At 40.8% G+C, this 24,950-nt stretch overlaps 1 protein-coding gene and 1 long non-coding RNA gene across 2 annotated transcripts in view; both read right to left on the minus strand.

The window, feature by feature from the left end:
- Positions 1 to 24,950, minus strand: part of LOC113018312 (NACHT, LRR and PYD domains-containing protein 3-like) — a 49,121-nt gene that overhangs the window by 7,796 nt on the left and 16,375 nt on the right. The window contains exons 6-10 of the mRNA XM_026161369.2: positions 16,983 to 17,058; positions 16,586 to 16,820; positions 14,630 to 16,427; positions 11,455 to 11,628; positions 11,051 to 11,224 (exon numbers count right to left, since the gene is read on the minus strand). Of these exons, the coding sequence (XP_026017154.2) occupies positions 11,051 to 11,224; positions 11,455 to 11,628; positions 14,630 to 16,427; positions 16,586 to 16,820; positions 16,983 to 17,058 (2,457 nt within the window). The remainder of the gene's footprint in view (positions 1 to 11,050; positions 11,225 to 11,454; positions 11,629 to 14,629; positions 16,428 to 16,585; positions 16,821 to 16,982; positions 17,059 to 24,950) is intronic.
- LOC145426027 (uncharacterized) lies at positions 1,486 to 11,031 on the minus strand. The gene is made up of 2 exons (XR_013906795.1): positions 4,895 to 11,031; positions 1,486 to 4,579 (listed from the first exon to the last, which is right to left on the minus strand). It is a non-coding gene; the product is annotated as an uncharacterized LOC145426027 (long non-coding RNA).

Below are 24,950 nucleotides of genomic sequence, written 5' to 3' on the forward strand. Positions count from 1 at the left end.
GTTTTGTTGTGGGTTTTTTGTTTGTTTGTTTTTTGTTTTTTTGTAAAATCAGGATCTCCAGCCTTGTGGACATTAATCCTGCTCAGCACCGCTCCTACATCGGTGGGGGAGCGAGTCAGTGGTTGGTGGTCCGGCGTCACATCTGCTTTGGTTGTAGTTGTTGGATTCCCTTGCTCAAAATGAGCATAAAGGTTGTGGAGTTTGTTGAGGAAGGAGGATGCAGGGGAGGGTTTGTTGGTCTTGTAGTCTGTAATGGTCTGGAGTCCTTGCCACATGCGTCGGGGGTTGGAGTTGGAGAAGTGTTCTTCTACCTTCTTTTTGTAATGGTGTTTGGCTTTTTTGATACCTCTCTTTAGCTTAGACCTAGCTGTACTGTAGGCATCTCCTGACCTGAAGGCAGTGTTGCGGGCCTTCAGGAGGAGAATGTGGAGTTAATGTGATCCGTAAACCGGTGCTTAAAGAATGGAGAACACTTTAAGCACCTGAGATTTGATTTTCACCCAGGGGTCATCCACATACCAGAACCATGACTTGGTGGTGTTCCTGTGTAGGATAACTACCCTGGAACCATGACGGTACTGGGTCTGAGACCCAGTTTTTTGTGTATTTCTGTTTTATTTTGTTGATTATTGTATTTTTCTCTGTTTCATGTTTTATCCTAAAGGGGTCTGGTGTTTCTGACTGTAGTACTGACCCTTATGCAAAATAGGTGGAATCAAGACGCAGTTCCAAAAGCAAACACAATTGATCAGTGCTGAGAGTGGTCCTGTTGCTGAGGTTAGGGTGATCCTGTAATCTTTTATAAACTACCTCCAACGCTTCGATGACTGGGATGCAAATGAAGATAGATGTAACATCTCTCTTCACTGTACAAATGTTCTGTTTATAAGGTTGGGGAAACCTGCTGTCAGCTGAGACTGAAGAAGTCACTTGGATGAGTGACGAGAATTTTCTCCCACTGAAAATGTCCAGATGAATAGAATCAACCTTTTGGGATTTACTTACCTGGATGATTAAGCAAGCATCAAGACATTATTTTCTTAATATTTTTAAAATGATAGCAGCACAAAATAAAAATTTAAGCAGCACCAACCAGCAAAAACGTTTGACATCAATTGATTTGGGTGATATGGGGGGGCTTGTTGACCTTTACATTTTCATTAATATCTTTAAAATGATAGTGGCACATACTAAAATTTTTACAGCACAAACCAGCACAAACGTTTGACATCAATTTTGTTTGTTTCCATCAATGTGGGGGGGCTGGTTGACGTCTGATGACCTCTAGAAATTTTTATTAATATCTTTTTTATCTTGATTTGGGTGATATGGGGGGGCTGGTTGACCTTTACATTTTAATTGATATCTTTAAGACAGAAGCAGCAGCAACTTCACTCACATGAAAAGAGGTGAAAAAGTTGAAGAAATGCTGCCATGAGCAGGGTTGGAACCGGGGCCTCCTGGTCTCAATTCAATTCAATTATATTTTATTTATATAGCGCCAAATCACAACAAAAGTCCCATCAAGGTGCTTCGTGCGGCTACTCATCTCCCTGAGCCAAACAGGCTCTCAGGTAACTGAAAAGAGGTGAAAAAGCTGAAAATTGTGCTGACAAGAGGTGAAGCAACTGAAACTTGTGAAGAAAACAGGTGAAAAAGCGGAACTTTCTGCTGAAAAGAGATGAAAAAACAAAATTCAGCTGAAAACAGTCCAAGAAGCTGAAAATTTTGCTGAAAAGAGGTAAGGAAGCTGAAGTTTTAGCTGAAAACAGCTGAAGAATCCGGAATTTTTACTGAAAAGGGGTGAAAAAGCTAAAATTTGTGTTGAAAAGAGCTAAAAAAAAAAAAGGTTAACTGTTAACTGAAAAAAATGTTGCCATAAGCAAGATTTGAACGCCGTTCTTAAGCTCTGAGAACGGCTGCTTATCTCACTGAGCTTAAACACAACTCACCCCAGTGAGCCAGATCAGCAAAGACACTAGTAATTTGGTCACAGTGATCAAAATGGGCCAAAAAAAATGGCAAATAAAGCTAAATATTACAAGTATAACAGTTATGAGCACCAAATGATATAGCAGGCATCAACTGAAGGAGCTGAAAAATTAGCTGACAAAGTTGTACTTTCTGCAGAAAAGAGGTGAATAAACTTAAATTTGCGCTCAAAACATGTTAAGAAGCAGTGAAATACTATGTATGTATGTATGTATGTATGTAGCAAGGCAAGTTTATTTATATAGCACAATTCAACAACAAGGTGATTCAAAGTGCTTTACAGAGACATTAGAAACAAAAACAAATAAAAAGCATGATTTAAATTTGATTAAAACAAACAAACAAAACAGTATATAAAGCCAGAACAGTAGATAAAATCAGTAGTTAAAATATAAGTTTTGAAATTTAAGCCTAAAAGTGTGGATTTGGTGTTTTATTCAAATGCAGCTGAGAACAGGTGAGTCTTCAACCTGGATTTAAATAAACTGAGTGTTTCAGCTGATCTGAGGCTTTCTCTGAGCTTCTCCGTGTTTTGTTCTGACTCTGGGAACTGATAAAGGACCAGATCCAGATGACCTGAGGGATCTGGAAGGTTCATACTGGGTCAGGAGGTCACTGATGTATTTTGGTCCTAAACCATTCAGAGCTTTATAGACCAGCATCAGAACTTTAAAGTCTATCCTCTGACGGACAGGCAGCCAGTGTAAAGACCTCAGAGCTGGACTGATGTGGTCCACTTTTTTGGTCTTAGTGAGGACTCGAGCAGCAGAGTTCTGAATGAGCTGTAGTTGTCTGACTGATTTTTTAGGTAGACCTGTAAAGATGCTGTTACAGTAATCAAGCCTACTAAAGATGAATGCATAACAGAAGTACTATAATTCATCACAAATGCTATTAGTACAAATACTATGATTTACACATACTATGATTTGGCAGAAATACTATGTTTCAGCACAAATACTCTGGTTTAGCACAAATCTTATAAAATAGCAGAAATAGTATGATTTAGCACAATAGTATGATTTAGCACAATAGTAATAACTTAAACAGAAAAATTGGAAAAGCAAAATGGACAACTGAAAAAAATGCTGAACATGCTGAGGGTCCCTCAAATATACTTGTTAAATGAAAAAGAAATCGGCAAAAAAAAAAAAAAAAAATAGCCACACAATCACAAATATGGACACAAATGGAAACACACATGCACAGAGAGAGACACACACAAGATCCAATTCAGTCAACCAGTCTAAATATTGAATTTTAAAATTGATCTCATTGTAAAATTGAATTTAAATTTTACAATGAGATCATCACATTAAAAGGCTCTCTCTCTCTGTCTCACACACACACACACACACACACACACACACACACACACACACACACACACAGAGAGAGAAGTAAGTTTCTAGGTCAGCCTGGGAGCTGCTGAATTTGAATCCACCAATCAGAGAGGCTGTGCACTTTTTCCCGCCAAAACAGGTGCACGCAGCACAGAGAAACACAGGATTTTTGCAGCCTATCCTCAAAAAAATGACCATAATTTCCTAACCGTAGGGGCTAGAGCGGTCATTCTTACACCGTTTTGTTCAGAAGAGATGGGGGAATCTACAAGTGTTGACAATTTATCATTAAAATATGAATTATTAAAGATATTTGACTTCTAATGCACCATAACTGAGTAGAGCAAAGCGAAAACTGCCTTGACTTGCCCTCAAACAACGCTTTCTAACTCTAAATCTATTTGGAGTATCAATATCATTCTTTCACCATAAGAGACAGTAGGCTTTGGTGAACAATCATGGAAATTTTCAGGTTTCTGTGGAAAACCATTAAAAAGATATGACGAGAGAAAAAAGTGGTTCATTTCCAGAGTTTGAAATCTGAAGAAATCTGAGCGAAGGACGAATTTCCTACCCTCAAACAAGTCCAACTCATTTCAGAACGGTTATAGGTGAGAAAGAAATTCTTCAATTGTGAGCGTCAGGAGTGTCTGAAGATATACGGGGACAAGCCTCATGTCTTAACTTTGCGTCGTTAAGGAGATATGACGATTCGAATATGCCTCTCATTACAGAAATCAAGCGGTGATTTTGAACAAGCTCTCCATTGACTTTCTATGGATATAGATAGTGACATTTATGGAAAGCCAGCAAAAATACCTACATTTTGATGTATAATTTGTGGAAGTTGAGTGAAAAATGGGAGAGTAGCAAGAAGTTGTTCGGACATGAAGAGAAGACTGCAAAACCTTCTGTGTCACACTGGAAGCCAAGTGCATAGCAACCATAACAAGGCATGTATTTTGTGAAAAATCACAATTTTGCAACTGAAAACTTTAAGAGGCATAAAAGTAAAACGGTAAAAGATTTGAAAAGGCTGATTTATACCTGAATAGCCCAATAATTTGAGAACATTTTAAAGTTTGAATGGTTGTTCTACGTGAAAATATGAGGAAGTAGTTATATTCTGCCCTCACTAGGGTGTAAAGCTGGTTTCTAGCTTGGCAGATAGCTAACAGGTCCACAATAAACATCCAGGAGTCAGCGGATACGTTTTAGATGTTTACTGTTGAAGCACTGTAAAACTGGTACAGAAACAAAAATAAAATATTACATTTCTGCTGTAATTGTATTTTCTTTACAACATCAAACATTAAGCCATACACTACAATGTATATAACACATAAACACAAACCTATCCAAACCCTTTCACTGGTTATCAGGCTCACGCATTTAGCGATTAGCTTAATGCTAACACTACATGGGAAATCCCATAGAGGGGCTAACGTGTTAGCATCGCAGCCGTTTTTCCTCACAAAAGAAAGTTTTCCACACAAACCTCTAAACTGCTACACAAAACTATCGCGGGAAAGCTTACAAAACAGATAGCAACTACTTACAGGCATGTGCTCTCTCAGGCTCAGCAAGAAAAAGTGAACAAAAAGTGGAACAGACGACAGTTTGTCTAAAGGACTGTTTTTCACTGGTGAGGTACTACGGCAAGTCTGCTGGTACAAAAAACACACCCAAATGATCATGCCTGCCTTAAAGGGGCAGAACAAGTTAAGTTTCAAAAACATGCAAATATTAGCAGAATTGCAGAAGTTTCCCATTCATTTCAATGGGACAAATTAAGCTTAATATTTTAAAAAGTATAATAGTGAAAAATACCAAAAGACAGCCATCATTAGCAGAAATAGCAGAATAATTTAAAATTTGAACGGTGAAAATCGGCTGAAAACTGTGGAAGTAGTTAAGTGCCAAAAAGTGTACGGAAGTCCCAAGAGGAACTCAATAGTGTGGATGCCCTCAAAGGACATCCACACAACTAGAAAAAATTGCATTTCGTGCGAAAATGCTGTGTGGATGCTATAACGCTGAAGCTGTCTGCTGAAAATAGCTGAAAAAAATGAAAAGTTGCAAAAATTGTATGGCGATGAAAAAACTGAAAATTATCCTGAAAACAGGTGAAGCAGCAGAAATTTTTGCTGAAAATTGTTGACAAGCAAACAATTCTAGTGAAAAAGGATAAAGAAGCTGAAATTTGTACTGAAAAGAGGTTAAAAGGTAGGGAAAGGAAATGTTGCCAAGAGCACGATTCGAACCTAGCCTTCCTGGTCTCAAGACGGATACTCAACTCACTGAGCCAACCTCATTCTCACAAAAAAAGAGATGGAGAGACTGGCAATTCTGCTAAAATGGGCAGAAGATGCTGAGAATCGTGCTGATAAGGGGTGAAAAGACTGAAAATTCTGCTTAAGAGAGGTCAATCAGCAGAATTTCTGCAGAAAAGAGGTAAAGATAAGATAACCTTTATTAGTCCCACACGTGGGAAAAGAAGGAGAACGTTGTGCTGAAGAGGTTTTTTCTGAAGACAGCTAAAAAAGATGGGATTTGTGCTGAAAAGGGGCAAAGAAGCTAAAATTTGTGTTGAAAAGATTTAAAAAAATGTAAACTATTAACTGAAAAAATTGTTGTCATAAGCGAGATTTGAACCCGGGCCTTCTGCTCTGAGAACGGCTGCTCATCTCACTGAGCTATAACACAGCTCAACCCGGCAAGCAAAATCAGTGACCACATTGATAATGTGTTCCATTCATTTCAATGGTCAAAGGTCATAGCACACATTAGCAGAAAAAGCAGAATTTTTTAAAATTTAAACATAGACTATGTTTTAGTATAAATACTTTCTTCTAAATCACAATATTTGAACCAATTGATAGTATTTCTGCCAAATCACAATATTTCTGGTAAATCACAGAGTTTATGCCAAATCACAGTATTTGTACCAAATCATAGCATTTGTGACAAATCATAGTATTTAGCTAAATCTGTGCTAAAACTTAGTAGTTATACTAAATAATATTTTTTCTGCCAAATCATAGAATTTGTGCTAAAACATTTATGATTTAGCAGAAACACTGGGACTTGGTAGAAATACTGTAATTTACATGAAATACTTTGAATTAGCACAAATATTATAATCTAGCAAAACTATTACAGCATAGCAGAAATTCTATCATTGAGCAGAATTACTAGGATTTAGTACAAACACTATGACTTGCCTCAAAAACTTTTATTTTGCAGTTATACTATGATTTGGAAGAAATACTATGCTTTGGAACAAATACCATGATTTGGCAGAAATACTATGAGCAGTAATAATATAACCGATGATGGATTCCTTGGTCAACAGAGCCTTTTCACACTAAGTAGAGGACTGGTGGTAAGTGAATTATTTGATTTATGTTTTATTTCAATGTTTAAATCTGTAAATCCAGCAGCTTTAAATTTGGTATTATTGAAGGCAAAGCTAAACACATATCACCACTTCTTTTCTGCTAGCAAGGTTAGCTTAACTGTTGCTAAAAACCTTCAGAATACAGTCAGGAATGAAATGGGAAGGTTTAGTGGATGGAATAAAAACAGCAAACAGCCACTTACTGCTAAATATGCAGAAAATGACAGTGGCGAGTATAACCTCAGTTTCTTAACATAAAACCCATTATTGCAGCAAGGGGGAGCGCAAAAGTGATCCCCTTAAACTGGTTTTAAATTTTTTTATTTTTTTTTTTAAATTTTAGTGTCTTTAATTTCCACTGAGTTGTCTAAGGAGCTTGGAAAGAAAAGCCTCTGGACTTCTTTAAGTTGCTTGAAGACGTTTCATCTCTCATCCAAGAAGCTAATTCAGCATTGGCTCAAATTGTGGTCATAAATATTTTGTACTTATAAATCAGTTTTGTACTTGTAAATCAGGATTTGTATGTGTAAAAAGAATTTGTGTGTGCATAAAAAAAGATTTGTATGTGGACTTGGCCAAAAGATATGTGTGAAATTCTGCACTCAAGTTTCAAGTTACAAGTACGAATTTTGACCCCGTTTTTCTTCCTTTCAGCTGATTGGTCAATGTCATGTCAATCACAAATTTAACTATCCAATCAGAGAACAGACGGGTCTGGCTGTCGAAGGGCCACTTTTTTGAACTGCAGGTCCTTGAAGGGTAATACAGTTTGAAACTGGAGGATCAATAGAAGGTAGGTCCCCCAACTTTCAGTAGCTTTTGAAAGGATAAAGTTGTGGTATATCAGTGGTTAGAAATACCATTATTACTTTAGGATTAGTTTAACACAAAGTCAGGGCTGACCCGGGACCATTGCTGTGAGTCACAGTGCGCAGCATACAGGTCCTTTCACACCAGACGCAGCATGGGCTGCTAATGCTAACTAAAAGCCAAGGATCCAGAATTTGTTGTGCTGGCTGCGGGGTTTTGAGGCAGCTCTACCTGTACTAGATACACCTGCTCCTTGTTGTTTCTATCTCTGACTTTGTCCTCTACAAGAGTTTTTTTTTTTTTATCTTCAAATGTTCAATAAAAACATGTATTGCTAATTCATAACGAAGAAAGCTTTGTAACTATCCATACTAGTAAAGACTGTCATTTCCACAAGCACTGCCCCCCCACCCACCCCACCGAGGTCCGCAGCGCTGTTGAAAAGGCTCTGGAGGTCCCTTTATTAAGCACGTAATCCTGTGACACAAAAATCATTAAACTCGGACAACCACAGACTGTTTTCCTTAATGGTTTGAAGGAGCTGGGCTGACATGTAAAAGGGCATTTATTCCCTCAGAACCTGAAGCTCCATAAAGCGCCCCTCCGACAGCCAAACCCATCTGTTCTCTGATTGGATTGTTAAATTTGTGATTGACATGACATTGGCCAATCAGACGAAAGGAAGAAAAACAGGGTCCAAATTCGTACTTGCAACTTGAAACTTGAGTGCAGAGTTTCACATGTATTTTTTTTGGCTAAGTCCACACACAATATTTTTTTTTTTTTTTTTTTTTTTTTTTAAACACACACACACACACACACACACACACACACACACACACAAATTCTTTTTACACATACAAATCTAGGGATGGGTATTGATAAGATTTTCATGATTCCGATTCAATTTTCGATTCTGTTTAACGATTCGATTCTTTATAGATTCTCTTATCGATTCTTTTTTTTTTTTTTTAAAAAGGAGAACACTAAGGTTGATTAGCTTAGAACTTTGTTTTATATATTCTCTTTGAACAAGATAGAAATTTAGGAGTAACATGGTCTTACAAACCCAACAGTGAGATCTTAAGAGATCCACAGCCTACGGCTCTTCAATGGGGTGTCACAGGGTCCCCGGGAAAAAAAAATTGTAAATGTAAAATAATAAAATAAATATTCTTCTGTAGCAATAACAAAGTATAACATAAATTATTCTGTAGCAATTACACAAGAATATCCAGTAATGTCCCTGCCTACAATTAAACACATTCACTTACCGAAAATCGGGGGCATCTGCTGTGGCAAATGGGTGCAAGCCTTTTACCACAAACTTAGTCACTGCTCTGTGACATTCATCTATCCTGGCCTGAAAGGAGACGCTACCGGTAGACTGCAGCGAGAACTGCCAGCATCTGAGCCAGCCAGACTGTCTCTCTCATCATGGTCACCTAAATGCACAGTTTTTGTAATAAGGCAGATCGCGCTAACATAATATGCACTGTTAGTTGATTATTTACCTGCCGCATTAACGGGAGAGGACGTGCAAACGTTACCGCTGTTGCTGGGTTGAGATTCACGAGTCCGGAGCGGAATTAAAAACACGACATTCATTTAAGATTATCGCGTGTTTTGAGAGCAAATGCTTTTGCATATTCGTAGTGTTTCCTCCCTTAAATGAAAGATCTACTTTGTTGTCATCCGTTCTCATAAAGTATAATCAAACATTTTAGCGTTTGAGCCACCATATTTCCTGCCAGGTACAGTGGGGCAAAAAAGTATTTAGTCAGCCACCGATTGTGCAAGCTCCCCCACTTAAAATGATGACAGAGGTCAGTAATTTGCACCAGAGGTACACTTCAACTGTGAGAGACAGAATGTGAAAAAAAAAAAATCCATGAATTCACATGGTAGGATTTGTAAAGAATTTATTCGTAAATTAGGGTGGAAAATAAGTATTTGGTCAATAACAAAAAGGTCCAAGAATTAAAGCCCATCAGAGTATTCCCCCCCCCAAGGAGGGACAATGATCGTCTACCAAATCACATGAGCCAAGGTGTGATCCAAGGTGTGAAAACCGGTGTGGGTCACAATTAGGGATGGGTAGCGGTATCCGGTGCCATTATGGCACTGGTTCTGACATAAACTGTAGTAGCCAGACCGAAAAGCAGTGCACATGTTGGTGCTTTATTTCGGTGCAGTTTTTTTTCTTGAGATGTCATACACTTTGGATTCTAGCCAATCATTTTACCTTTCCAAGGATAGTAGGCGGGCCCATGTACATAGGTTCTTTTAGAGCAGAGCTACAGATCAAAAATGACCAAGGCGGAGCAGTCAAAAGTCTTGCTGTACTTCACAGCAAAAGATGCAAACTCCTAAGTCTTCAACAAGTGCTTTAAGGTGATACTGTGCAAAGGAGGTAACACCTCGAATCTGATGAAACACCTGGCGACCCATAGCGTTTTTTTAAAACCCGAGAAATGCACCATATTTGATAGCTTGCTGCAAGACTTGCCTGTTATCGGACCCGGAGTTAGCAACATCCCCCAAGAACCCGAAGAGTAGAGTCCTGGTCCTTACTCTGCCAGTATAGCAGAAAGGATGATCGATGATGATGGCAGCAGCAGCCGTTCTTCTCTGGGCAAATAGCTTAATGTTGTTCGAGTGTAATTTACATTGAGTAAGTTAACCACGTTATTAAATTAATGCACGCAAGGTGAACTAGCAAACACGGCTGTCTTCTTGTTTGATAGAGTGATACCATATATGCCCTATAGCTTCAGAAAAGGCTAACATTGTTATCTTTTTACAAAAAGAAAAAAAAAGCTAAACATGAGAGGTTTTGGGACAAAGTTTGTGTTTTCCATTGTTTAAGCACCAGTTTCCATGGGGATTAAATCTGGCAGTCTCCACCATTTGACCCTAGAACTGAAGAATCTTCTCGAATGAGAGGTGAAACGTCTTCAAGCAACTTAAAGAAGTCCAGACGCTTTTCTTTCCAAGATCCTTAAACTACGATGACCTGGATGATTGAGAACCTTCACAGACATATTTCCATTGAGTTATTGATTCTGTCATAAATTAGTTAACATAAACTAATGTAAGTCTACTAATGGAATAAAATATGTTTTTAAAATTTTAACTTTAAGCACTTATTTCTTAAATCTAGCTTCACAGGCAGTGTTATCAAAATTTGATTTTATATGTGCAGCATTTCATGTCCTCTTTAAGTGCAAATATGGAGATACAGAAATATATCATTTTTAGAAATGCCCGATAGACACCTAAATATGCAATTTGGATATTTTCTCACTACCAGTATAAAAAAAGGTAAAGTAGCCCTAATTCTCTAAAATGACATGTGCAAACAAAAGTTGTTGCTTTGAAAAATCTTTAGTATATATATTTCATAGTGTAATAATTTACCCAAAGGCAAATTAAAGTCTATTAAGGCTGGTGTAATATAAATCTGATTTTAATTGATCATCGGTGGAAAAGACTGAATCCTGACCTGAGACTTTGAAGTTTGCAGTTTGGACCTCTTACTCCAGCTGACACAAGCTTTGCTCCTGAATCCTGCAGATCGTTGTTACTCAGGTCCAGCTCTCTCAGCCTAGAGAACTGGGTGTTGATAACTAGGGGGAGAGTTTCACAACTTCTCTCTGAGAAGTTACATAGACTCAGTCTGGAATACAAACAATCGACAATAGAACTAACATTGTCATACAACTGTACTTTGGATGCAGTGATGATTTAATAGATTTAGCAATATTTAATCTTGTTTGTTTTTTTTTCAGAAATCCTTTACGTCTTACTAATATACAAGAAATATATGAACTTCAGCTTTACTGCCTTAAAATGTTTAATTGATTATTTTTGTCATCTGATGAAAAATAAAATAGCAATTGGTCTAACCTCAGTGTTTCCAGTATACAATCTGGACTCTCCAGTCCAGCAGACAGAAGCTTCACTCCTGTATCCTGCAGACTGTTGTTACTCAGGTCCACCTCTCTCAGACTTGAGGTCTGAGTCCCGAGAACTAAGGATAGAGCTTCACAGCTTGTCTCTGAGAGGTTGGAGGCACTCAGCCTGAGAAAAATAAAATAAATGAATTTTTAAACATATATATATATACACACATACACACACTTCTACTCTCGCCCCTGCGGGCAGTCTATCTTTCAAGCTCAGGTCAACTACCAGAGGCCTGGGAACTTGAGGGTCCTGCGCAGTATCTTAGCTGTTCCCAGGACTGCGCTCTTCTGGACAGAGATCTCTGATGTTGTTCCCGGGATCTGATGGAGCCACTCGCCTAGCTTGGGAGTCACTGCACCTAGTGCTCCGATTACCACTGGGACCACCGTTACCTTCACCCTCCACATCCTCTCGAGCTCTTCTCTGAGCCCTTGGTATTTCTCCAGCTTCTCGTGTTCCTTCTTTCTGATGTTGCTGTCATTCGGAACCGCTACATTGATCACTACGGCTGTCTTCTTCTGTTTGTCTACCACCACTATGTCCGGTTGGTTAGCCACCACAATTTGTCCATCTGTATCTGGAAGTCCCACAGGATCTTAGCTCGGTCATTCTCCACCACCCTTTGGGGTGTCTCCCATTTTGACCTCGGAGCTTCCAGGCCATACTCGGCACAGATGTTTCTGTATACTAAGCCGGCCACTTGGTTATGGCGTTCCATGTATGTCCTGCCTGCTAGCATCTTGCACCCTGCCGTTATGTGCTGGATTGTCTCAGGGGCATCTTTACACAACCTGCACCTGGGGTCTTGCCTGGTGTGATAGACCCCAGCCTCTATGGATCTTGTGCTCAGAGCTTGTTCTTGTGCTGCCATGATTAGTGCCTCTGTGCTGTCTTTCAGTCCAGCTTTGTCCAGCCACTGGTAGGATTTCTGGATATCAGCCACCTCCTCAATCCGCCGGTAGTAAATACCGTGCAGGGGGCCTGTCCTTCCATGATGGTTCCTCGTCTCCCTCCTCTTTCTTGGGTTTCTGTTGCCTGAGGTATTCACTGAGCACTCGGTCAGTTGGGGCCATCTTCCCAACATATTCTTGGATGTTAGTTGTCTTATCCTGGACTGTGGTGCTGACACTCGCCAGTCCCCGACCCCCTTCCTTCCGCTTAGCGTACAGCCTCACGGTGCTGGACTTGGGGTGAAACCCTCCATGCATGGTAGGGAGCTTTCTTGTCTTTATGTCAGTGGCTTCCATCTCCTCCTTTGGCCAACTTATTATAGCAGCTGGGTACCTGATCACGGGCAGGGCGTAGGTGTTGATAGCCCGGATCTTGTTCTTACTGTTCAGCTGACTCCTCAGGATTTGCCTGACCCTCTGCAGGTACTTTGTGGTTGCAGCTTTCCTAGCTGCCTCTTCATGGTTCCCATTCGCCTGCGGGATCCCCAGGTACTTGTAACTGTTCTCGATATCTGCAATGTTGCTTTCTGGTAGTTCGATCCCCTCAGTTCTGACTACCTTCCCTCTCTTTGTTACCATCCGACTACACTTCTCCAGCACGAATGACATCCCAATGTCATTGCTGTATAGCCTGGTAGTGTGGATCAGTGAATCGATGTCTTGTTCACTCTTGGCATACAGCTTGATGTCATCCATGTACAGGAGGTGGCTGACAACTGCTCCATTCCGTAGTCTGTATTCGTAGCCAGTCTTGTTAATGATCTCACTCAGGGGGTTAAGGCCTATGAAGAACAGCAGTGGGGACAGGGTCTCCTTGGTAGATCCCGCACTTGATGGTAACTTGTGCTATGGGCTTGGATTTGGCCTCTAGTGTTGTACCCCACATCCCCATTGAGTTCCTGATGAAGGCTCTTAGGGTCCTGTTGATCTTGTACAATTCTAGGAATTCCAGTATCCAGCTGTGGGAGACTGAGTCATAGGCCTTCTTGTAATCAATCCAGGCAGTGCACAGGTTCGTCAGCCTGGTCTTGCAGTTTCGGCTGACAGTTTTGTCTACCAGTAGCTGGTGTTTTGCGCCTGTGGTATTCTTGCCAATCCCTTTCTGTGCCCCACTCATGTATTGACCCATGTGCCTGTTCATCTTAGCCGATATGATGCCTGACAGGAGCTTCCATGTAGTACTGAGGCAGGTTATTGGTCGGTAGTTGGATGGGACCGGTCCCTCCTTGGAGTCCTTGAGGATCAGGACCGTCCGACCTTCAGTTAGCCATTCTGGGTGTCTCTCGTCAACTAGCAGCTGGTTCACTTGTGCGTCCACACGCTCATGGAGTGCAGTCAGCTTCTTCAACCAGTAGGCGTGAACCATGTCGGGGCCTGGTGCTGTCCAATTCTTCATACTAGAGACCCTTGCTTGGATGTCTGCCACCATGATGGTTACTGGACCCTGTTCAGGGAGGTTGCTATGTATGGTCTGCCCTCAGATACACTAGCCACTGAGCATTGCCGTTATGGGTTGCGTCCTTCTTCCTGTTCTGTGGAGAAGAGCTGGTTTATTCTCCTGCCTTCTATCTCTCTGGTGTACCTCCTCAAGCGGCTGGCCAAGGCTGTGAGTCTTTGCTTGGCAGCTTCCAAGGCCTCAGGTATGGACAGCTTGCTTTATTTATTTTTTTTATGCACCTTCTTTGTCGCACCTTTCTGCAACTCCGTTAGTTGGTTAACCTCCCTCCATGCTACTTTGATCTTGCCAGATAGATAGATATAAAGATAGGAAGAACAAATGGTGCAGTACAACACATTCTCACTAGGGGTGGGCTTTGATAATCGGTTTCGATTGGATTACGCAATATCGACTCATTAAAATTCATCTTGCCCGAAACACCAGAATCTCAGGTTAAACCTCACAAAATTTTGACAACCACCAAACAGCTAAAACAGTAAATGAGAGCAGGTACACGGATTCTGCACAAAGACATAAACACTTTGTGTTTATGTCCTAAAAATCAGTTTTAGGTTACTAAACAAATTTTAAAAAATTTTACAATTATGCAAAATTGAAAAACGCTTAGCTGTGTCTCTAATAAAACCACTTCAGCAGCATCAGGTAATGTTCATTTTTATATTGATTGGAATAAATATTTTAACAAAAGAAGTACAAATGTACTTACAGAGCTTTGTTGGAGGCTTTGACCACTGGCAGCAGCCTCAGAAGAGTCTCCTCTGAAGCAGAGTATTTCTTCAGGTCAAACACATCCAGATCTTTTGCTGATGACAATAAGATGAAGACCAGAGCTGACCACTGAGCAGGAGACAGTTCATCTGTGAAGAGACTTCCTGATCTCAGGGACTGTTGGATCTCCTCCACTAGAGAACGATCATTCAGTTCATTCAGACAGTGGAACAGATTGATGCTTTTCTCTACAGACAGATTCTCACTGAGCTTCTCCTTGATGTACTGGACTGTTTCCTGATTGGTCTGTGAGCTACTTCCTGTCTGTGTCAGCAGACCTCGTAAGAGAGTCTGATTGGTCTGCAGAGAAAGACCCAGGAGGAAGCGGAGGAACAAGTCCAGGTGTCCATTAGGACTCTCTAAGGCCTTGTTCACAGCACACTGGTGGAGAGATTGTAGGTTTGGTTTGCTAATTAATTTAGACCACCAGGAGGTTGTTTGATCTTCCAGCAGATTGAGTCCAGAGTTGATGAAGGTCAGATGGGCATGAAGAGCACCCAGAAACTCCTGAACACTCAGATGGATGAAGCAGAACACCTTGTCCTGGTACAGTCCTCTCTCCTCTTTAAAGATCTGTGTGAACACTCCTGAGTACACTGAGGCTGCTCTGATATCGATGCCACACTCTGTCAAGTCTGATTCATAGAAGATCAGGTTTCCTTTCTGCAGCTGATCAAAAGCCAGTTTTCCCAGAGACTCAATCATCTTCCTGCTCTCTGGACTCCAGTGTGGATCTGTCTCAGCTCCTCCATCATACTTGACCTTCTTCATTTTGGCCTGAACCACCAGGAAGTGGATGTACATCTCAGTCAGGGTCTTGGGCAGCTGTCCTCCCTCTCTGGTTTTTAGCACATCCTCCAGAACTGTAGCAGTGATCCAGCAGAAGACTGGGATGTGACACATGATGTGGAGGCTTCGTGATGTCTTGATATGGGAGATGATCCTGCTGGCCTGCTCCTCATCTTTGAATCTCTTCCTGAAGTACTCCTCCTTTTGTGGGTCAGTGAACCCTCTGACCTCCGTCACCATGTCAAAATACAATGCAGGGATCTGATTGGCTGCTGCAGGTCGTGTGGTTATCCAGAGGCGAGCAGAGGGAAGCAGGTTTCCCCTGATGAGGTTTGTCAGCAGCACATCCACTGAGGTGGACTTTCTAGGGTCAGTTAGGATTTTAGTTTTGTGGAAGTCCAGAGGAAGTCGACACTCATCCAGACCATCAAAGATGAACACAACCTGGAAGTCTTCAAAGCTGCAGATTTCTGCTTCTTTGGTTTCAGTAAAGAAGCGATGAACAAGTCCCACCAAGCTGAACTTTTCCTCTTTCAGCACATTCAGCTCTCTGAAAGTGAATGGAAATATGAACTGGATGTCCTGGTTGGCTTTGTCTTCTGCCCAGTCCAGGCTGTATTTCTGTGTTAAGACTGTTTTGCCAATGCCAGCCACTCCCTTTGTCAGCACTGTTCTGATTGGTTCTTCTCTTCCAGGTGAGGCTTTAAAGATGTCTTCTTGTCTGATTGTTGTTTCTGGTCTGTCTGGTTTCCTGGATGCTGTTTCAATCTGTCTGACCTCATGTTCATCATTGACCTCTGCAGCCCCTCCCTCTGTGATGTAGAGCTCTGTGTAGATCTGATTCAGGAGGGTTGGATTTCCTGCTTTAGCAATCCCCTCAAACACACGCTGGAACTTCTTTTTCAAGAAAGACTTGAGGTGATGCTGAAGAACTCCAAAAGGAGTTCCTAAAGGAACAAAAGACAGCAATATCAATGGAATTATTATGTCCACATGCAAATTTATTTTCCCCGGAAATGCGTCTTTGAATACATGTTGGTCAATCTTTTGAGACATTAGTGTGTCATTCACCCAGTAACTTAAATCGTTAGACAAATCCTCTTACTGCTCTGCAGACGGTCAGCCAGCTCCTCCTGCTTCATTCTCTTTAGGAAATTCAGCGTGATATTCACAAATGCCTCTCTGTTGCTGATGCCTCTCTTCTGCTCTTCATCTTTACCCTCCAACATCTCATCATCCTCCCTCTTACTGTTTAAGCTTTCTGGGTAATCTGGACTCAGAACCTTCTGAATCTTCTTTAGCTCGTTTTTCACAAAAGTGATGATGTTGTCCTCCAGCAGCTGGAACAGAATACTTTATGAATGACTCAATCAGATTGAAATCATGGAGCCAAACATCAGATCCATGTTGGACACACTGACAATCCATCGGTCTACAAAGAGCAACATGGAGATGAATGTGAACAGAATAGATCTAAAAGTAGTTGTTGTACATGTACAGACCATGAATATGGAGTTGTATTTTTGGTTCTGCTGGGCAGACTGACCACAGGCAACGTCTGAGCTCTCCTGTTCCACTCTGTGGAGGAATCATGAAGAATTAGTTCACATTATATGACCACCCAAGAGTTAAACACAAGCCAAAGGTTCATTAGGTCATCTTTTGGATGTTGAATGAGATGACTGCCTCTTGTGGTGAATAGGTGTAACTGAGTAACTTTTGATGTACATGCTCAGCCAGAGTTCCAAGTAGAACGAGCAGTTACTAAAATGTGAGATTGTCAGGCTGTATGTGACATTATTGATATATGAGTTAAAGGATAAAGTCGAGGATGACACCCAAACTTTTCACAGAAGAAGAAACAGAAACAGGCAACTTATTTACAGTAATATGGAAACTATTAATTCTGGATAATGTTGATTTAGAGCCCTAATGGAAACTAACCTGCTGAGAAGAATAGAGTGAGAAATAGTCTACTCAGATCGAGGGGAATAAGGAGAATAAGAATGTAAAGTAAACCAGAGTCAGCTGCCATCATTGGTTATTTTTATCATGCTATGGGAAGGGCGAAAACGAGACCGGAACTGTTCATAGAGATTATTCTTTGTGAAGCAACTATCTTTTCAAAAAATTTTGAGATTAACGGCAAATTGGAAATGGGATGAAAATGATTAAAGTTATTGGGGTCTAAACCGGTTTTTTTCAATATTAGGGTGATGGCAGCAACTTTGAAGGAAGCAGGAACAGTTCCAGTGGTAAGTGAAGAGTAGATGATAGCAGATATAAGGGGAAGCAGAGAGGGTAGACAGGCCTTCACCAGAACTGTAGGAATGGGGACAAGCTGACATGTAGAGGGCTTTGACTTACAGATGAGATCAGAGATATCAGTGACAGAAGGACGTTGGAAATCAGAAAAACAGTGTGATGGGAGTAGAATTACAAAGGAAAAGCTACATGGAACATCAGCAACCAGGTCTTGGTATATTTTGTAAATTTTCTCAATGAAAAATAACATTAAAGGATCACAGAAAGACTATGAATAAAGGTGGGCAGATAGAAAATCTGGTGACCTGAAAGAAGAGTTGAACAGTGAAAACAGTATCATGGTGGAATTTTCATTTGAACTAATTATGTCAGCGTAATAAGCAGAATTTGTTTGATTAATACACTCCTTATAATACAAAACATGATTATTAAACTGTTACGGCCCCTGGCCTTCCTCTATGGAAATCAAAGTGTTCCAGGACTCACGGGTGATTGGCTGGCCAGGGACCTATGCCCGCCCAACTTCATGCAGATCAGATTGTGCCACCACATACACCATTGGCTGCTGCAGGAGCCTTGAATACGATGGACCAATGACGGGGCTGCCTGCATTTACGAATACGGAGTATAAAAGGCTGAGGAGTCTTCATTCGTGGGGGACTTGTTGATTTGAATAGACTGTGCAGACTGTCCCTCCTGCCTTTGCCTTGCTGCTCTTTGCAACCTTTGTGTTGAGTAACTGCCTGTGAGATGTTTAGATGATTAGTGTTCTACTGGTGTTATTAGTGTTATTTGAATATATGAGTTGTTTGTTATGTTTGTTTAAATCCCCCTATTGCCTAGTGAGTTGTTTCATTAACGGTTTTCAGTTGTGTTAGTAAACCTTATGTTTTTCTTTTTATCTAACCCTCCTGTCTCTGGACTCATTTATGTTACTTCCCTTGTTGCCTAGCAGAGCCAGGTCCTAACATAAACATTTCCTTATAAATAGCAAGACCAGTTTTCTTATAGAGACCTTTTCTTTCAGTAGCCCGAGTTGAGATGTAAACCAGGGCTCTGACTGAAAGAATGATACAGGTCTGGTTTTAACCCTTTATGACCGGTCATAGCAGGCACGCTCAATTTTGCGTAACTATTTTTAAAGCCCGGTAGAATTGCAACCACACAAGCTAGTGCAAACGTTCAGATATACGTCAGCACAAAGTGAGGTCATTTTCGCGGAAAATGTAATTTTTTACCTATAGGGCAATTACAAAGATATCCTGGTGCTTTTAAAGTTATTTTTTGAGTTTATGCCTTTGTGTATAGTTTCTGGGACGCTTAGAACTCAAATTACACTGTTGGAAATAGTTTATTCTGATGCACATGCAGGTTTTTTTGCAAATTAGCATTATTATATTTATTTTTGTTTTTCCTGCAGTATATAAAAATTGGTGTATCTCAAAAATAAAACTATAAAGAGGCTCAAATAAATTCCCTGTGGTTGGAAACTATTTTGTGCAACTTTTTTACATTTACATTTTTTTTGCAATTTCAGGGATGTCTCTCTGAAATTTCTTCAACTATAACAATGTGTAAAAAAACAAAAACAGCAGTTGTAGTTTATTGCACTTTTTTGCAATTTATGTAGTTACTATGGCCTTAATGCATACATATTGTTAAAAGAATAATTGCTTTTAAAAACTGAATATGAATTAGCCTAATTTGAAATTCAATTCATTGGTTTGAAAATGATCACTAAATTGAAATTGAATTTTATGTTTTGAAAATGAATTCATTTGCTTTGAAACTGTATTTTATCTTTTAAAAATGTAGTTCTCGAATAATTTCAGATTCACCTCTCACCATTCAGTTTCAGTTCTACAATTCAATTTCAATTCCAAAATTCAGTTTTTTGGGACTTACATCCAGTTCCGGTTCAAGGGTAATCGAGCGCAGATTAATAGAACTACGTTTTACTAGCGGACCGAAAGTGTTACTGACAGGAATCTACAGCATCTTGAGCTGAATTAAGACTTCAGAGGTCATTCGTCATGTCGAATGACCAGCGGATAAACTCTCAGGTTAGTAATAAATGTATTACATGTATAAGAACAAGTGTCATGTTAACAAATGATAGCCGTACAGTAACTTTTATGCTTATTGTACCTGTTAGCTAAAAATGCTAATTTAGCATAGTTTGCCCTGAATTCAGCTTTGACAAACAAATATGATCGACTGCTTCTAGTAGAATTCCAAAGTTGTCATCTTGTACCCTCTCAGAGCCCTGTATGCTTGCAGAGACCCCTACAGAAGGGAAACATGCAAAACGGTGTCCAAACCTTTGTATTTTAGCTTTATTTATGTCTTACACAGCATCCTAACTCTTTACTTAATTTAATAACTAGCTTAAGTGAATAGTTAGTCTAATTCATTAGTGCAGAATTACTGGGTCACCTCTGTTTGAAGAGATATAATATGATATACAACTATCACTGAAACACCAACTTTGTAAATAAACAAACAAAACTTCTCCTTCTCTAAACGTTTGGCCACAGCTGTAGATTACACAGTGTCAGTGCTTGTTCCCTCTGGACAAGAATTACATTTCTAAATTCTTTGTGCATTTACAGGTAAAAAAAATATCTAAAAATGTTTCTAAATGACTGCTGTGTCTTTGAAAAGGTGGTAAGAGCCTGAGGCCAGTGACAGTCCAGTTCTACTCTAAGTACATCCTTACGGTGGCTCACAGGACAAGGACACATTGCTGTCCTGCCAGAAGAGAAGAGAAACTTCAGTCTTCATGCAGTTCAACCACACCTGTCATATTCCGTATGACAGGGGTCTCAAACTCCAGCCTTCGAGGGCCGGTGTCATGCAACTTTTCCATGTGTCTCTGGTGTACCACACCTGAATACAATTAGTAGGTCATTAGCAAGAGTATAGAACTTGACTGCATGCTGAGGTGGCAACCTCTTACCCTACTCAAGTAAATTTAAGTAAATGTAAATGTATGTATGTGGGAACATGTACTTCTAAAAACACATTTATTGCACCATGTTCATTCACTCATGAGCTGCTGTATCATGAATCAAATGGCTGAATTGCCAACTAAGCATGCAGCCAAGTTCTATACTCTTGCTAATGACCTACAGCGGAGTGGTAGATATATATAGCCCTGTACTGCCCTATATTGCACCTTAATTTGTTTTTATATAATTGCGTGGAATGAGTCCCGAGTTGAATGTTTTTAACAGGCAAAAAAAATACTTCAATAAGTAAATAAATAAATGTTAAATTTTTGTCTTTTTTCGCTGATCCGAAAATTGATCCGATCCATGACATAAAACCGTGATCCGAACCGTGAGTTTTTGATCCGTTGCACCAGTACTACTAACAGATTAAATGCCATGTTGAGGCTGCCATTTTTAGCATTTACATGAATGTTAAAATCACCCACAATAATTATTTTATCTGAGCACTAAATCAGATTTAAAAAAAGTCTGCAAAAATCAGAGAGTAACTCTGTGTAAGGCCCAGGTGGACGATAGAAACCAGTCTTACCTATTATCATCTGAGTTTTACAGCTGGGATGGACAAGGCTAAGCATCAGGCTTTCAAATGAATTAAAACTCTGTTTTGGTCTTTCGTTAATTAATAGGCTGGTGTGAAAAATTGCTGCCACACCGCCGCCTCGGTCAGAGGGGAGATATCATCACCCCCACCCGAGATTGGGTACAAAGCCCGAAGTGCGATGGGAGGATTGTTGAGTGCAACAGGAACTGACCTGAAAGATGGGATCATGGCCAAGCTTGAAACCTGGATCCCCCAAAGCCGGTTACCAAGATTATGTGAAGTACCCTACAGCCACGCTTACCGAGACTAATAAGCTGATCTACAATACGGCAGCAGTGATCAGTGAGATGCTTGGCTATAAGTTGAACAGCCACAAGGACCAGTACCCTCCATGGAGAAGGAGGCTAGAGGGCAAGATCAAATTAGCACGGAGGGAGGTTAGCCAACTAACAGAGTTGCAGAAAGGTGCGACAAAGAGGGTGCATAAGAAATACAGCAAGCTGTCCATACCTGAGGCCTTGGAAACTGTCAAGCAAAGACACACAGCCTTGGCCAGCTACTTGAGGAGGTACACCAGAGAGATAGAAGGCAGGAGAATAAACCAGCTGTTCTCCACAGAACCAGCAATGGTGTACTCTCATTGGCAAGGGAACAATAAGAGAACAGCACCACCAAGGCTGGAGATGGAGCAATACTCGAAGACCATATGAGAGAAGGACGCAACCTATAACGGCAATGCTCAGTGGCTAGTGGATCTGAGGACAGACCATAGCAACCTCCCTGAACAGGGTCCAGTAACCATCATGGTCGCAGACATCCAAGCAAGGGTCTCTAGTATGAAGAGTTGGACAGCACCAGGCCCCGACGTGGTTCACGCCCGCCTACTGGCTGAAGAAGCTGACTGCACTCCATGAGCGTCTGGACGCACAAGTGAACCAGCTGCTAGTTTAAGAGAAACACCCGGAATGGCTAACTGAAGGTCGGACGGTCCTGATCCTCAAGGACTCCAAGGAGGGACCAATCCTATCCAACTACCGACCAATAACCTGCCTCAGTACTACATGGAAGCTCCTGTCAGGCATCATATCAGCTAAGATGAACAGGCACATGGGTCAATACATGAGTGGGGCACAGAAAGGGATTGGCAAGAATACCAGAGGCGCAAAACACCAGCTACTGGTAAAAAGAACAATCAGCCGAGACTGCAAGACCAGGCTGACCAACCGGTGCACTGCCTGGATTGATTACAAGAAGGCCTATTACTCAGTCTCCCACAGCTGGATACTGGAATTCCTAGAATTGTACAAGATCAACAGGACCCTAAGAGCCTTCATCAGGAACTCAATGGGGATGTGGCGTACAACACTAGAGGCCAACTCCAAGCCCATAGCACAAGTCACCATTGAAATTTTGGTTACCTCAACTTCAAACATTTGAGGTTGAGACCTCACCGGAAGTGACACAGCAACAGGTTCTCTGAGCAGAAACGTTGGCAAACTTAACATATCTTCTGAAAATGGCAGCTCTCTGTGGATACTAAACTTTGAGAGCGTGTGTGGGAAAACGTCCAGAAGTGGTGGCTCGTAATTTGAGACCTCTCGAAAACTCAGAAGTTGATGTTTTTGAACCGTAGCGGTGAGAGAGAGGAAGGACGCTAGCATCAACTAGCACAAGTCACCATCAAGTGCGGGATCTACCAAGTAGGGCTGGGCCATATTATACCGTTCACGGTAATACCGGTATAATGTTAGGCAACGATAGGAAAATGAAATATCGCGATAGAATATGAGTAAAACGTGCATGCGCAGTGCCTTTGTTTTCATACGCACATGGCCGATTGTTGAGTGAAACAGATGAACCAGAATTGGTTTGTAAAAATGGTGCAACTTCAGTGATGTGGAACTGGTTTGGTGTTTGTCCGTCAGATACACGACAAAGCACATTTTTTTGCAGAACATGCAAGCGGCCGTTGTTATTGTCGTATTTGTCGGACTAAGATGCTCTTAAATCTGGGAGTAATCTGGGTCCTAAACTCCGTCCTTTCAGGTCAAACAACACTGCAGCATCACTAAGAGTTAAAAACTGTCTCAATTCTTTCATCTTTAATAAAAGGATCAGCATTGCTGCTTAACCAGGTGAAACTATAAAGTTTAACTTCCAGGCATCCATGAAAACAAAATGTATTACATTTAACGGAGTTAGAAGTTAGCAGGAAGCTAGCGGAAGTTAGCTCGCTAGTTTCGCTAGTTACCTAAGCATGATATTGCATGTTCTGACTGAGAGATTTCTGAAAAAAATCAAACGTACAGCTCTGCTATCACTTCCAACATAAATGAAGACAGGAAACTAAACAGCAGTGACGTTTGTAGGGTTACTGAAGTTGGGCTAGCTGGTATATAATGATGTGCTACGTGATCGCTAGCGACACAGCTATGTTAGCATAACATAAACAGTGAAGCTGGAGGACGAACACTAACACTTTTCCACTTATAAAAGTTAACGTTAAAAGTTCCTGATAGTTAAGAGACAAATGCAATCGCATGGCAGGATGCTGTAAATGGACCAAACTTCAGTCAGGAGAACAACTGAGATAATCCATCCACAATACGAGGTTAGTCATTAATATACTGCAACAACATGGGAATAGAGCAGCTGCCAGAGAATTCAACATTAATGAATCAATGGTACAGAAGTGGAGGAAGCAAGAAGAATGAGTTTAATAAAGTTTGATTCATCTGACTGCTTTGTTTCGCTTAATGTGCCTTATAATCCCGTGCATCTTATGGTCCGAAAAATATATATTGCACACTGCAGTTTAATGTTGCAAAGCTCCTCTTTAACTTCAGTGGATATTATACATGGTTATGCTCAGGATATGTCAGCCCATTTCTACTGGAAATGCCTTTTGGTTAAACTTTCAGCAAGGAATTTGCATTTGCACTGTTACATTTTTATAAAGCTTTAATGTACATAAAAACCAGCTTCTTGTTTAAGTGAAAATAAATGGAAGGTTGTCTTTTTGCGCTAGTAATGTTGTGGAGTTGTATTTTGTCTCGCATCAATTATATCGTCGGTTATATCGTTATCGCAAATTCTCAAATATATATCGCGATAAATATTTTTGGCCATCTCGCCCTGCTCTACTACCAAGGAGATGCTCTGTCCTAACTGCTGTTCTGCATAGGCCTGAACCCCCTAAGTGAGATCATTAACAAGACTGGCTACGGATACGGATACCGACTACGGAACAGAGCAGTTGTCAGCCACCTCCTGTACATGGATGACATCAAGCTGTATGCCAAGAGTGAACGAGACATCGATTCACTGATCCACACTACCAGGATATACAGCAATGACATTGGGATGTCATTTGTGCTGGAGAAGTGTAGTCGGATGATAACAAAGAGAGTGAAGGTAGTCAGAACTGAGGGGATTGAACTACCAGAAAGCAACATTGCAGATATAGAGAACAGTTACAAGTACCTGGGGATCCCGCAGGCGAATGGGAACCATGAAGAGGCAGCTAGGAAAGCTGCAACCACCAAGTACCTGCAGAGGGTCAGGCAAGTCCTGAGGAGTCAGCTGAACAGTAAGAACAAGATCCGGGCTATCAACACCTACGCCCTACTAAGCTGGTATAATAAGTTGGC

This window comes from Astatotilapia calliptera, chromosome 3 (assembly GCF_964374335.1).
Source record: "Astatotilapia calliptera chromosome 3, fAstCal68.1, whole genome shotgun sequence".
Lineage (NCBI taxonomy): Eukaryota > Metazoa > Chordata > Actinopteri > Cichliformes > Cichlidae > Astatotilapia > Astatotilapia calliptera.